The sequence below is a fragment of the Lontra canadensis genome, unplaced genomic scaffold (genome assembly GCF_010015895.1).
Source record: "Lontra canadensis isolate GAN:19392208 unplaced genomic scaffold, GSC_riverotter_1.0 scaffold38, whole genome shotgun sequence".
NCBI lineage: Eukaryota > Metazoa > Chordata > Mammalia > Carnivora > Mustelidae > Lontra > Lontra canadensis.
In genome coordinates, this window is record NW_022631032.1 from 18,359,297 (window position 1) to 18,372,456 (window position 13,160).

Here is a 13,160-nt window from a genome sequence, read left to right on the forward strand (position 1 = left end):
CAAGTTTCCAATCCTTTAACTACCAACACAGGCATTTGGGTCACTTACAGATGAAAAACATTTCCATCCTGTTCTTAAAGATTCTCCATAATATAATTCTATTTTTTAAATCCCCCCCCCGTATAGATTAGGCTCAACTCTCATAAATAAAAAAATGCTTCAAGCATATTTACTGATTGAATGACACTACTTATCCATTTGGGGGGTAACTACTAACAATCTTAACACTTTTATAAGCAGAAAGTCCTGCTTCATGTCTAACTTCACGGATTTTTTTTTTTTTTCCCAGCTCAGCATAGAGTGGTGAGTGCTTAGCCATGCCAGATGGACAAGTCATGAATAGGTCACACTTGGCTAGAAACATGTAAGCTCTAACTAGCAGACTTTGTCCAATGTCCAGAGTTCAAGGTTTCAGACATGGCAACACAAGTCATCTGAGACTTGAAGTGAGCAGTGCTCACCTGATTTGAGAAATTCTGGATAGCAAACTGTTGGGCACCGCTGGAATGCGTCAGGGAATTAGTTGCCATAGGAACATTCAAAATGATCTTCCTGAAGTTCCAGCAACCAGGAAACACATACATCAGGAAGGTGGGTAGTGTAGGTTCCCGTGGGTATTACATCTCATTTTTAATGACATCATATGAGCCCAAGCCCCATTTCTCTCTATAATTAGAGCTAATAAATATCTTCAACTGGATTGCATGGCAGACTTTGGAAATATTAATCTGCTGTGACTAGAGTTATATTGCTCTGAATTTGAATATGGAGAAGGCAGCCAAAGCCTTGCGCATCTCAAAACGCATATGTAGCAAAAACTAGTCCCGTGGGCTTGCTGTCTGATGTCTGGCCGACAACATGAGAGTGGCTGACTTGCTTTGATGTTTTAAACCGCTTCCATTTTATCACTTGGGAAGTTTTTCAATTATTCCAACCCTGCCATGGAAGAAAGAACGTGCGATTTGGAGTCAAAAGTATTGGATTGAAATGCCAAGCCTGACACTTAATGACTGTGGCCTATTAGATTACTTTCTAAAAATAGTCACTCCTTTGCTTCCCACCACCTCCCTGGGAGAATTGTATTTCCCTGTCTCCTTGACATTGAGCTCAGCCACGTGACTTGTTTTGGCCAACAGTAAACTGGCAGACATGGCTCTTGCACCTCTGTCCTGGCTAGTCTCCTGGTCTGAGGAAGAAGGGTGGCATGGGACCAGATCCAGACCCAGCCTGCTGTTCACAGCAACCAACTCAGCCACGATCTACCAACCCCAGAGGACCCCTAGACACCTAAGAAACGTTATCAGACTACTATTTTAAGTTTTGGGTAGTTTGAAATACAACACCTGATTGACACATTGATAAAGACTTTGTTTCCTTTAACACAGGGATAATGATATCAACATCACAATGTAATCTAAATGACATCCTGCTGTTATCACTTTACCTGCTTAAGAACAGGTAAGTGCCCCACTCTTGCCTTGGCTTCCCCAACATTGCATGTGGTGCCAAATTATCTAAACTGGGACTACAGGACTGCCTTCCCAGAATTTCTGGTATGGTCCTAAGTTAGCAGTGACCACAAGAAAAAGACTTGTAAAGCAGCAGACATATTTTTTATGCTCTAAAGGTTGGAGCGGGAACCAGGAACAGTGGGTGCTCACACACATTGTTGTTGATCTACTAGCTTGCCTTGTTCTAGGCTGACTAACTATGCAATTCCACAAGGAAGGACACCAGCTTCCCCTGAAGTCACCCACAGCATCAAGGTTGGAGGTGGTGAAAGACAGAGGTGGGTTCCAGGTTGCATTTTCTCTTGTTCATATCAAGCTTTCTCTTCCAACTACCGGGTTAGCTGATTTACAGCTACTTTAGGCTCAATCCCGAGGTAACAGCCCTGCTTGGATGCCTCCAGTTCTCACAACTGGGTAGTCTAATCCTTTAACACATCCCTCATTCTCTATCACTAATGGTTCTTTGGTGTCTCTGGACAGACCCCTATACATCATGACTGAATCTGTTGTCTTAACGTGTAAATTCAGGCAACTTCCCCAGACCCATAGTTGCAAGTCACTTCCAACAGAGCAAGAAATATATGAGATTAAGTATTTCTTGAGCCCTTACTATGTGCACTTTAACTAATGTATTATTTCATTTCATCTCATTAAGTGGTCCACATTCCTTGTCCAGGCTGGTTCACTCTTGCCATTATCACCACTTGGTAGTTCAGAGATACCTGCCAGTACAGTAATACTCCAAGTTCTTCCATTTGGGATTGCAGACTGGGACCCAGTGCCCTCTGGGTAACCCTGGATGGCGAGTGCTGTTCCTACAGAAAGAGCCTGGAACATAGGTGTGGGTTTGGGTTAAGGGTTTGTTTCCCTCTCTTCTCCACCCTCAATCTTGGCATCAATTTTTGTCCAAAGGTTCACATTTGCCCCTATCCAGGAACTCAGTTCCCCTCTAAGAATGAAGTCAGCCGCCAAATCTTTGCTTAGTGACTAAACTCTGCTACCATGATCAGGTCTGAAATAGGAACTACTTGCCTCAGTCCCAAGTGCTAACCCACAGAAGTGGCTTCTGTGACCCTGTGCCACTTACTGGGATGCTTGATCCCTTACTAGACATTTACCTCTATTTGGGAGCCACTTTGAATCGAACACGTTCCTTCATCGAATGCCCCTCACGTGACTTCCTTAGATACACCTCCCACATTTTAAGCATTTTGTGAGCTGGTGGCGGGGTGAGAGTATTTTTAACTATTTCTTATTCATATATCTTTTGTTTTAAACCCTTAACGAGGAATCATTTGTAAAATGGCTTCCCAGTCAAATATGTAATCATGAGCAATTGGCTTTGTAGGAAGTAGGGAATGGCAGGCAACGTCAAATGGAGTTAGAGTAATCCTAATTACTTATATCTGCAGAAGCTGTCACTTTTGGAAGGTGTATAATTAGCAGCCAGAGTGTGTGCTGGGAAACGCATGATTGCTTAAACAGGGCGCAGCCCAGGGACTGCCCAGGGTGGGACTCTCCCACTGTGCTCATTGGCCCAGCCTGGGCTCTCCGGTCACTTGCTGAGGCTGACTGCGCACTTGAATACGAGGTGTGGTCAACCGAGCCCAAAGTCCTTTTCCACAGGCAAAGCAGGTATGACCATTTAAAAAAAATTGGATTCTCTATACTCTGATTATGAATTTTCTGTTTTTCTTGTCCAGTGGTTCTCAGCTTTGGCTGCATATTAGAATCAACACTGAGACTCTAAAAATCCTGGTGACAAAGTTGCATCCAGACCCGTCAAGTCTGTTTCTCTAAGGCATCACTCTTTAAGTTCCTCTGATGATTCCAATGTGCTGGAAGTTTGAATACCAGTCCTCGACCAATGGTTCTCAAATGTTAGCTGCGTCGGAATCACTTGCAGTGCTTGTTAAAACCCACCCCCGATTCAGTAAGGGTGTCCAATAATTTGCACTTCACATATTCAGTCTAAGAATGCTGTCAATGTTCAAAACCATGTTGAATTCCTTTTGGATTAGCAGAGTTAACCTTTATTTTGCACATATGACAGTCATTGTGCTAAATGTCTTAGTTTTTTAGCTCACTTAATCTTACTGTCACAAGACTTCTTACCCTTCAGATCTTGGAAAAAGTATGGGACCTGAAACACCTTCTGCCTGCCCTTTATCAATGCGCCTGCCACAGCTCCCATCACCTAGTGTTTCCTTCTGGGCCCTAACAGCAGCATGTTAATCTTACTTCCTCTCTTCCACTTGCATGCAGAGACCCTACCCAGTGGGGACTCCATAAGCACTTCCTTAATGAATGAATCCAGAGTAATCATAGGAGAGATATTACAATGATCTGCATTTCACATAAAAGTACAGAGAGATACAAAAAGATTCAGTAACTTGTCCAAGATCATAGTGGAGGAACTGAGGTTCAGACTGTGTTCTGACCATAGCTGGGCTCTCAAACTGCTGCAAGAATGGATCCTCAGCCTTAAGTAGAATAGCAGCCTTCTTTTCCAGCAAAAACTGAATTCCTCATCTAAGAATGTCAACTCTTGTCACTTGACTCAGATTTTTCCCAGGGGGGAAAAAAATTCAGAATCAAAACCCATGTGGCCAAACTGTAGAATCAGTGGCAATTTCTTTACCATTTCAAAACTCACCTGTTCATACCAGAAACTTCCTTACAATTTTCCAAAACAGGTTAAAAAGACTTCTACCTCATACAAAATCACAACAAAATTTTTTGCACTCTTTTTTTAAAGATTTTATTTATTTATTTGACAGAGAGAGAGAGATCACAAGTAGGCAGAGAGGCAGGCAGAGAGAGAGGAGGAAGCAGGCTCCTCACCCAGCAGAGAGCCCACGCAGGGCTAGATCCCAGGACCCCAAGATCATGACCTGAGCCGAAGGCAGAGGCTTAACCCACTGAGCCACCCAGGCGCCCCCCAAAATTTTTAATATAAGATGTTGGTATTTAGGGGAAGAAAACCACATGAAAACAAACGGATTTGAATTATGACTTTATTTAGTATGTCAATAATTTATTCTGGTAATAAATTAGTTTGTACAGCAATCAAAAGTGTTGCGTGCTTCCCAGGAAAACTGCTTCCAAATGTGCACACTAAAATATACGCAGAATCCTTTAAATAGCTGACTTTATTTGCAAACTCAGAAGTGTGGTGACATCAAGTTATAAAGAAGTACTGTCTTTCTCTAGTAGTTCATGATTTAGTTTTGAGTCTATAAAGGTTTCAATTATCATTTCAGCTCCTGCAAGTTATAATACCGACAGTTTAAAAAGCACCTGATCTAGTCTCCTAATTGGAGAGATGATGAATCCACTGGCCTTGGCAAAGACTACAAAGCTAGCAAGAGACAGAGCATGGATTACAGATCAGTTCTCAGAGGTGGTCTGAAATGTCTGGTAAGGTGCACAAGGCACAGAATATCACACAGAACTCTAGTCGTGTCTGAAAGACCTTGGTTTTACTTTCTGCTTAACAGAAAAGTTCTTTTGTAGTTAGCAAATTTAGTAACTCAGTTGCTTTAGAAACGAACTCACTCCCATCACTGCAGGATTACCACTGGTCACTGATTGCCAGTGCAGTTTAATTCACTCCTACTGGAATGTTTGGAGTGGGGCAACTTTTATTCCTTTGACATTCACATCAAGGGTGCCCGTTGGTTTTAAATTCATCATCAGCCAAAGGAGCTGGTATTACCGGTATCTATAAAACCAACAAAATTGAGCATGGAACAGTTCTTTGCTCTTTGAAGTTCACTCCCACGAGGTAACATATACCATGCTCTCTTCGTCTGAGCTGCCACTGGCTCTAATCCACGGGTGGATTCTGGGACATCAGTGTCCCCAAATAGCCATGACACTTCTCATGCCATGAAGAATGTCATATAATAATACATAATGTACCCCGTCCTTCTGACATACAATTTTTGGTGAAGTATTAGGTCTTAGACTAATGCAGCCCATTTATCAACCAGTAGTACAACGGTCAGAATGGTCACATTCTGGCAAGCTGTTTTTTTTTTAATTGCAGGAGCTGTTCCCAAAACAACCTACCAAGCATCAGTGAGGTTGTTTTTTTTGTTTTTTTTTTTAATTTTAGAAACACACTGCAAAGTTGTGTATATGAAAGACATCTTTGGATTTTCATGTGATTCTAATTTCTTGCTATTATCCACAGCAAAGGAGGACTGATAGCCTGCCTTTATAAATCTGTTTTTTTCCAGGGCAACATCTCTCTGTAAGAGTGGATGTCTGGTTCAGTTACAGCCTATAAACACTGGTTAGATGTGTCCCTAGGGACACATTTATTTAGAACAGGCATCTCATCTTCAGGTTCGTCCTCCGCAAGAGCTGTTGTAGCAGCTCTACGTTTCAGGGCTAGTGACCCGATGCCGAGGGGACGCCGAAAGCGCTGCTGCCAGCCGCGAAGCCTTGACAGGGGGCCCTCTCTCGCGCCATGTCATTAGCCTTAGCTAAACACAGTGCGACAGACAAGACCCAGATCACACAAATATGGTCTGCTCGGATCTGGCAAAGCCACTGAAGCATTCAATTTACTAAGTTGGCAAATTTTTCTTTTTGTTCTGCTTCCAACTTCAGTTCCTTTGGCTGCTTTTCTTGTTATCTTGTCCCAATTTTCAAGGCACATGTAGAATATGGATAAGGAAACTTCCAATTCCTTGACCATTTCACTTTTTGACCTTACTTTCTATCTTCGGGCTCTGGAAAAATTATGAGCTTGGTACACTTTCTCTATAATACCGTGACCAGAACTGAATGCAGGAAGTACAATGGAAATGGTATGCTATGCAGAACAGGAACTGAGTTCTTATGAATGCAAGACTGAGCAGACTGGCTTGGTGTGGGACCTGAAAACACAGTGGGACAAAGCAACAAATTTGCTTAAGTTTAGAATGGCAAAGAGGATGTCCAATTTCAAAGAAAGGGCTAATTCCAATAATCTTAATAACTAAGCCAAAAATATAATCCCCCCTTTTATTAAGGAATCATAATGACTTTGAGGTAGATGATGCTGTTATCGGATAAGGAAGAAATCAGGTGTAAGACACAAAAATGATACTGAGAGAAAGAAAGCACTGATTTGAAAAGATCTTCCTTTAAACTCACATGGAAAATGGAGAACATTTCCAATTCAAAGTTCTAAGCACAAAATCCAGGCATGTCACGTCATGGACTTGCTTCTTTAATTGGAGATGAACTCAGCAGCAATGGTAAGGAACCACATGCTAATGGCACAGCCAACTATGGAAGGGTTGTTCCCGTGAAGGAAGCCGGTGACTTTGCATTTGATTTTTCCAGCTTGGCTCATTCCCAAATGTTCAGGATGTAGATTCCTAAAGTCCTCTTTAGCATTTAACTAATTCCTTGTGGGTGGAAGGGGGTGACACTGTTTCTCCACGCATAAATTGATCCTAAGACAGAGTAAGAAATTATATTAATCACTGAGTGTATCACAAATGTATCAATATTTGACTTTAGTTTTGTTGCAGAATCAATCTAGGTATTAAGGTTTAAAAAAATTTTTTTTAATTTCAAGGTTTATTTAGTTTTCAGTCATCTCTACACCTAACATAGGGCTAGAACTCACAAGCTCGAGAGCAAGAGTTGCATGCTCTTCCAACTGAGCCAGCTATGGGCCCGGCAGGTCTGTTCATTTTTCATTGCTACACCACTTTGTCCTTATTCAAAGAATCCACGTCAGCACCAGAATTATAATCTTAAAAGTGCTTTTCAGTTTTTAGCCCTGAATTCACACTTAAAACGCCTTATTTGTAAAGATATATCACATCTTAAGTTTCTGTATTAATTACTACACTAAAACTTCTCCACTTCACTATTCAGTCATTTGAAGACCTATCCTCTTCAAGGTACTCACTTCTTCCAACTAAAAGGGGTAGCTCTTTGTTTCCTGACCAAATAACCTGCAGGGTCATCTACGTTGTAAATGAAGTTCAGTCTCTGATTATGTATCCTGGCTTCTGTCTACTACAAGACACCTGTGCTTTCCAGTTTACCCCTCATTTCATGTAGGCTGATCCCCAGCAGGGTCAGTACACATCGTGTCCACGCTTTCACTCCTGCCCAGCACCTGAGGCCTCCTCCCCAACCCCAACTTCCTCTTTGGAATTTATGATCTGTCAATCAGCACATTGCTCCATATTCTCAACCCCTTCCTTAAAACATTCCCACACCTTCTGGCTCTAACACAGTGGTTCTCAAGAGGTAGTGGGAGGGGTGTGCTGATATTGTCTCCAGGGGGACATGTGGCAATATCTGGAACATTCTGGGGAACTGCTACTGGCATCTAATGGTAGAGGCCAGGAATGCTACTAAACACCCTACAATGCACTGGACAGCTCTGTACAGCAGAGAGTTATTCTGCCCCAAATGACCATAATGCTGAATCTGAGAACAGGCCATCCCCTAAAGACACTGCTTCCCCTATAACCTCCCCAGTGGCTGGGAGTTCTCTCAGAGTGCTGGTACCACAGAGACAGGAGGAGGGCCTGGTTGCTCCTTTCAGCCACTGTTCTCCTTCCTTCCCTACAACCAACCAATTTTGACTCTTATGTCATGACATATATCATCACTGCTCCTCTCTGTGTTTTCTGGACCCAGTTTAAAGTCCATGGTTAATTCTCACAATCCCTCTTCTGTCACTCCCTCCTACCTACTTGACAAAACCACCAACCTGGTTAAATCTAACTTCCTGTGTCTATATTCACCGACACAGCTGAATGTCTACCACCTTAAACCCTCTCCTGATCCTCTATCAAGAGGCCCCATGTCTCTACTCCCCTTTGCAGCAAATTCCTTGAAAAAAACATCTATGCTTGCTACTTCAAATTCTTCTCTTCTTCTCTCCAGTAAGCTTTCCACCAATCACGCTCCGTCTCTATTACTTCATGGAAACTGCTCTTACCACCATACAAATGGCCTCCCGGTTAAAGCCGTTAAAGCCAATGGTTAATTTCCAGTTATCTATCAGAGGCATCTGATAAGGTTGTTCACTTCCTCTACCTTTTCTCATCTGGCTTCCAGGATATGGCACCGCTGGTTTCCTCCTCCTTCCTTTTTGGCCAGCTTTGCTGATTGCCCACTTTCCTCCCTTACCTTTAAATATTGGGAATGGCAGAGCTCAGTCCTTTCTTTTGTCCATCTCTACCTATATTCACAGCCCTGGTGATCTCTTCCAATCTCATGGCTCTAAATGCTATTTATATACTGATAATTCCCAAATTTACAGGACTAGCTGATCTCTCTCTTTGAACAGTAGACCTGCATATCCAGTTGCTTTCTCACTTGGCTCTCCAACTGGATCAAAAAAAGACCTCCTAAACTTAGTATGTCTAACTCTAGCCCCTAAGCCGGCAGACACCTCCCCATCAGTTGATGGTAAATGCATCCTTCCAGTTATGAAGGCCACAAATGTTGAAATCATTTTTGATTCCTCTCATATCCTATATTCAATCAGTAAAAATAATCCTTATCCTTTAAAGTGTATTCAGAATCCAACCACCTTTCACCACCTCCAGTGCCACAGCTTGGTCCAAGCCATCCATCTCCAACTCTGGTTATCTAAGGGCCTTCTAACTGCTACCTTTGCTATATCCTAACTCCTATCCTTGCTTCCACACAGTCTACTCTGAACACAGCAGCCAAAGTCACTCTATTACAACTTAAGTTGGATTGTAGCACTCCCTTGCTTGAGAATCTTCCAATGGTTCCCCAAGTCATTCACAGCAAAAGTCAAAGTCTTTAAAGTGGCCCACAAATACCTTTGTGATCTGCCCAACTCTGCTACTTTCCTCCTGGGCTACTCCCTCACCTTCATCTATTCTGCTCTGGTCACACTTGATGTTCCTCAATCAAATCAGACCTGTTCCTGCCTTAGGGTCTGTCCACTCAAAGTTCCCTTTGCTGGACTGCTTTTTATCCCCCAGGGCTCACTTCCTCACCTCTTTCAATCTACGTTTGATAAGGCCTTTCTTAATAAGGCCTGCCCTGATCAGCCTATTTAAAATTGCAACTTCTTCTCCTACCAGCACTCCTAATCTCCTTTACCCTGTTGTTTTTGTTCTAGAACACATTTTGATAAAAGAATAAATCTTTAAACTTCTAAATTATAGCAAGCCTGTCACATGAGACTAAGTGCCTGGTGCTACATTCCCTATACTCAGATTAGGGTTCAGCCTTAAGAATGTTAACCTCCATTATATGTCAATCATATTTAAAAAAAAAAAAAAAGGAAAAATGAAAAAATCCTGTTAAAGCTTCTTACTTAAGACTCCATTCAAAATGCTGGCCAAAAGCTGTGGTAGGGATGGGCTTATTGTTCTTATTGAACATTTGTTTTCTACTGTCAATATCTTTGAATGAAAAACAGTAAGTAAATTAAAGGCCAAAATGAAATTGTAAAATTGCAGCTGTGACATACCTCAAACAAGATAATGCGGAATTCTATACGTAGAAGCCAAGTAAGAAATACTATACAACTGTTCCCTCCAAAATAAGTCTAGGAGCTCTGACAATTTTAATTACTTATTAAATAAAGGAGGAATAGATTGCCAATTAAATATTATTTTTCTATTTAACAAGTAATCAACAATTTTCATTAACTACAATGCAGTTTTTTTTTCCTTCTCAAAAGCTAAAATGAGTTAATTAATTTGAGTTTTTCAAGTTGTGATTTACAATACAGCTATTTAGTAATAGTTTTAAAATTTTTTGGTTTTTTTGGGGGGGGGGGGGAAAATATTTTAAAAAAAAAAAAAAAACAATTTACCTAACACACTGTCAAGAAATATTCTCCAGCACTTACAGATTGCTCTAGGTCCTTGCCTCGCAACCTTCCCTGACACCTTTTAAAATTCAACTACTTACCTTGTCATAAATCACTTTTATAATAAGAGAGCAGCTAGGACAGGTTGCCACGTCTTCCCCATTCTCCAAGTCTTCCTATAACAAAATAAAAAACCGTTTGGTATTGTCTTCTCTTTGCGATTTCCTCCTTCCAAACTCCTTCCACCCCTAGGGGCAAGCTCCTTTGTGGCTACCTCCCTAAAAGGCCTGTGAGGGACAAAAAGGCCTGCCCAGAGAAATACCAACTCCATTCTTCCGGCCAAGCGGTACTTAAAAATACCCAGGAAGAGGGGCTCCTTGGTGGCTCAGTCGGTTAAGCAACCAACTCTTAATTTCAGCTCGGGTCATGATCTGGGGGTCCTGAGGTCGAGCCCCACCCCAGCTCCGTGCTGGGCCTGGAGCCCGCTTAAGAGTCTCTCTCTCCTACCTCTGTTCCTATGCCGTAAACCCACCCCAACCCCGCCTCTACTCCCTCTCTCAAAAAAAGACCAGACCTGACCCAGGAAGGTTAGCCAAGGTTCGTCGCCTCAAACCCCTGAGATGACAACAACGTAACCCTGCCTCCAAATAACTATCCCAGCAACTGGGACCCTAAATGGGGAAGGAGGGCAAGACTTATGCTCCCGCCATCCAGCCTTTCCCACCCCCACTCTCCACCCCTCGGCCAGACTAAAGGCCAGGACGATGTGCCCACTGACAGATCAAAGTATCAACTTTCCGGGGACTCAGAGACAGGATAAAGAGGGCGTGTGAGCCTCAAGGTGACAGAACGGCGGAAGGAACGAGGAAGAGCAAACGCGCCTGCTCCGACGAACCGCCGGGCGGGACTCTGAAGTTACCTTGGTAATGCAGAAGTTATCCCCACACGGGCAGGGGTAGAAGTATGCCTCCGAGTCTTCGTCATATTGGAAGTCCTCGATCTCTACTTCGTCGTGAAACACGGACATTGTCCCAGGGGCAAGCAGAGGTCCGTAGCCCCCGCCAGCCAACACTTGCCCGAGAAGGTCTAACTCCGCCGGCGCTGGTCCCAGCCGGGTGTTGTCAGCCGGCGCCGGCTCAGGAGCGATCGCTTCCGGCGCATAGACAATGACGCAACTCCGGCCTCGGAGGCCAAATGGGTGACCGGGTGGCGGTCCCCATGGAGATGGCGGAGCTAGGAGGCGGAGACACTGGATGTGGCGGCTCGCGGCGTGGTACTGTGCGCTCCGCGCCGGCGGTCCGCGTTACTGACCAATAAAATGTGAGAATAGCTCGCGCCGCTGTGACGTCACGTCACCGGAAGTTCCCGGAGAGGGTGGCAGAGTTCGGCAGGTAGGCTTGCCTGGTTCCCGCGGCGCGAGCTGTGCGGAGGTCCCTTTCTGCGGCCGCCGTCTTCAAGGCCGCGGAGCTTAGAGAGGCCTTATGTTGGGTCCGCGGAATCGGTGGCATCAACCCGGCCCTTGACGTCCTGGGGGAGTCGCTCTTTTGCTGGGTCTCAGGCGACGGCCGGAGCACCTCTGCCTCTCGGACCTCCCTTCCTGCGTCCCCGGTGACGGACGAAAAGTTCTCTTGGAATTTTGATTCACCGAGTGACCTTGAGCTCAGGGCGACGCCTGCCTTGTAGTTTGTGGCTGCACTCGCCTACTCAGGTACACCCCCAGCTCTTCCTCACCCAGGGTTATCTTCAAATACCCTAACCTGTGTTGTCGAGAGGACCAAGAGAGTGAAGGCAGATTGCGTTCTAGTCCTGTGTTTGCCAAGCATATCATTATGACAGTGATTTGTAAAATAGTAATAACATCCCCTTTTATTATGAGGAGTTTGCTGTGTACCAGGTTATTGCTCTGGGTACGATTCTTAACATCAACCCCGGGAGTTTAGATGTTATTCCATATTATTAACCTCCAAACTGAGATACAGAGAGTTGGGGATCTTGAGAAAAATCACTCATTTTGGAAATGAAGGTCCTGTCTGTCCCCGAAGCCTGGAGACAAATTACTTAATTTATTTGAACCACGGTTTCTTCTTTGTAAAAGGAATGTCACCAGCAGATACTACCATGAGGCCTCTATACATTAAAAGGGAATGCAAATAAAAGGTGGTTTGTCTTGAAAGCAATGGTATTGCCTGTTTTAATACAACCACATTCCGTGGGGATATTGCTCCATCACCACACAGTTATTCAAATTTCGGTAGAGAAGGAATGCAGTGCAGTGGAAAAGATACTTTGAGAAATAGGTCTGGGATCAGACTCTTGACTGTTGGGAGCTGCCTCTGGGAGCTAGATATTTACATTCTTTTGGGCCTTATTTTGTCTATTGACTAAAAAAGGTTTGGATTAGAGATGATATGCAAGATCACATACAGATCTAACATTCTACTTTTGCATGGAAATTACGAGATTTACTGGTTTATATATACCATGTTCCTTTATATTTACGTGGTATGTTTCATGTAATACTTACATGTATACACATTCCTCTTCTTATTTATATACACATACTCAGGTTTGCATGAAGCTACCAATTTTGTGCATACTGAGTTGAAGCTGCACCTGGTTTGAGGCTTGAAAACCTGAAGGCAGAGGAGTCTTTGGGAGAAAATCAAGAAGTTACATTTAAGAAGTTTCTGGAAGGTTATCCCAAAGGCCTCACATTTTGGATAATTGAAGATCTACCTGGTAGTTAGGAAACACTTGTGAAACTTGTTGAGGCTTAACTGGGGTGATTCTGGTGTGACTGGGCAGAGGAGAAATCCCAGCAAAGC

The 13,160-nt window shown here is 43.4% G+C and overlaps 2 protein-coding genes across 6 annotated transcripts in view; one reads left to right on the forward strand and one right to left on the reverse strand.

Annotated features, from left to right (window-relative positions):
- Positions 1–4,512: 4,512 nt before the first annotated feature.
- DPH3 (diphthamide biosynthesis 3) lies at positions 4,513–11,445 on the reverse strand. Of its 2 annotated transcripts, XM_032869763.1 has the most exons (3): positions 11,255–11,442; positions 10,437–10,511; positions 4,513–6,964 (listed from the first exon to the last, which is right to left on the reverse strand). In XM_032869763.1, the coding sequence occupies exons 1-3, from the start codon at positions 11,360–11,362 to the stop codon at positions 6,899–6,901; spliced, it is 249 nt and encodes an 82-aa protein (XP_032725654.1). In that variant the 5' UTR covers positions 11,363–11,442; the 3' UTR covers positions 4,513–6,898. The 2 variants fall into 2 exon arrangements, with proteins under 2 accessions (XP_032725654.1, XP_032725655.1); XM_032869764.1 differs by lacking the exon at positions 10,437–10,511 and having other exon boundaries at positions 11,255–11,445.
- A 363-nt stretch (positions 11,446–11,808) lies between these two features.
- The window catches only part of OXNAD1 (oxidoreductase NAD binding domain containing 1), a 36,521-nt gene continuing 35,169 nt past the window's right edge, over positions 11,809–13,160 (forward strand). For 2 of the 4 annotated variants that reach the window (XM_032869766.1, XM_032869767.1), the window contains exon 1: positions 11,809–12,043. The gene's annotated coding sequence lies outside the window, so the exon portion shown is untranslated. The remainder of the gene's footprint in view (positions 12,044–13,160) is intronic. The other 2 variants (XM_032869765.1, XM_032869769.1) reach the window with 2 other exon arrangements.

What these genes read in the sequence shown, in the direction of transcription:
- DPH3 (XM_032869763.1), bottom strand. Translation starts at nt 11,362, where the DNA reads ATGTCCGTGTTTCACGACGAAGTAGAGATCGAGGACTTCCAATATGAC. An exon ending in ATAACTTCTGCATTACCAAG is followed by an intron (nt 10,512 to 11,254) that starts GTAACTTCAGAG and finishes ATTTTGTTATAG; the next exon opens with GAAGACTTGGAGAATGGGGA. An exon ending in TAAAAGTGATTTATGACAAG is followed by an intron (nt 6,965 to 10,436) that starts GTAAGTAGTTGA and finishes ACTCTGTCTTAG; the next exon opens with GATCAATTTATGCGTGGAGA.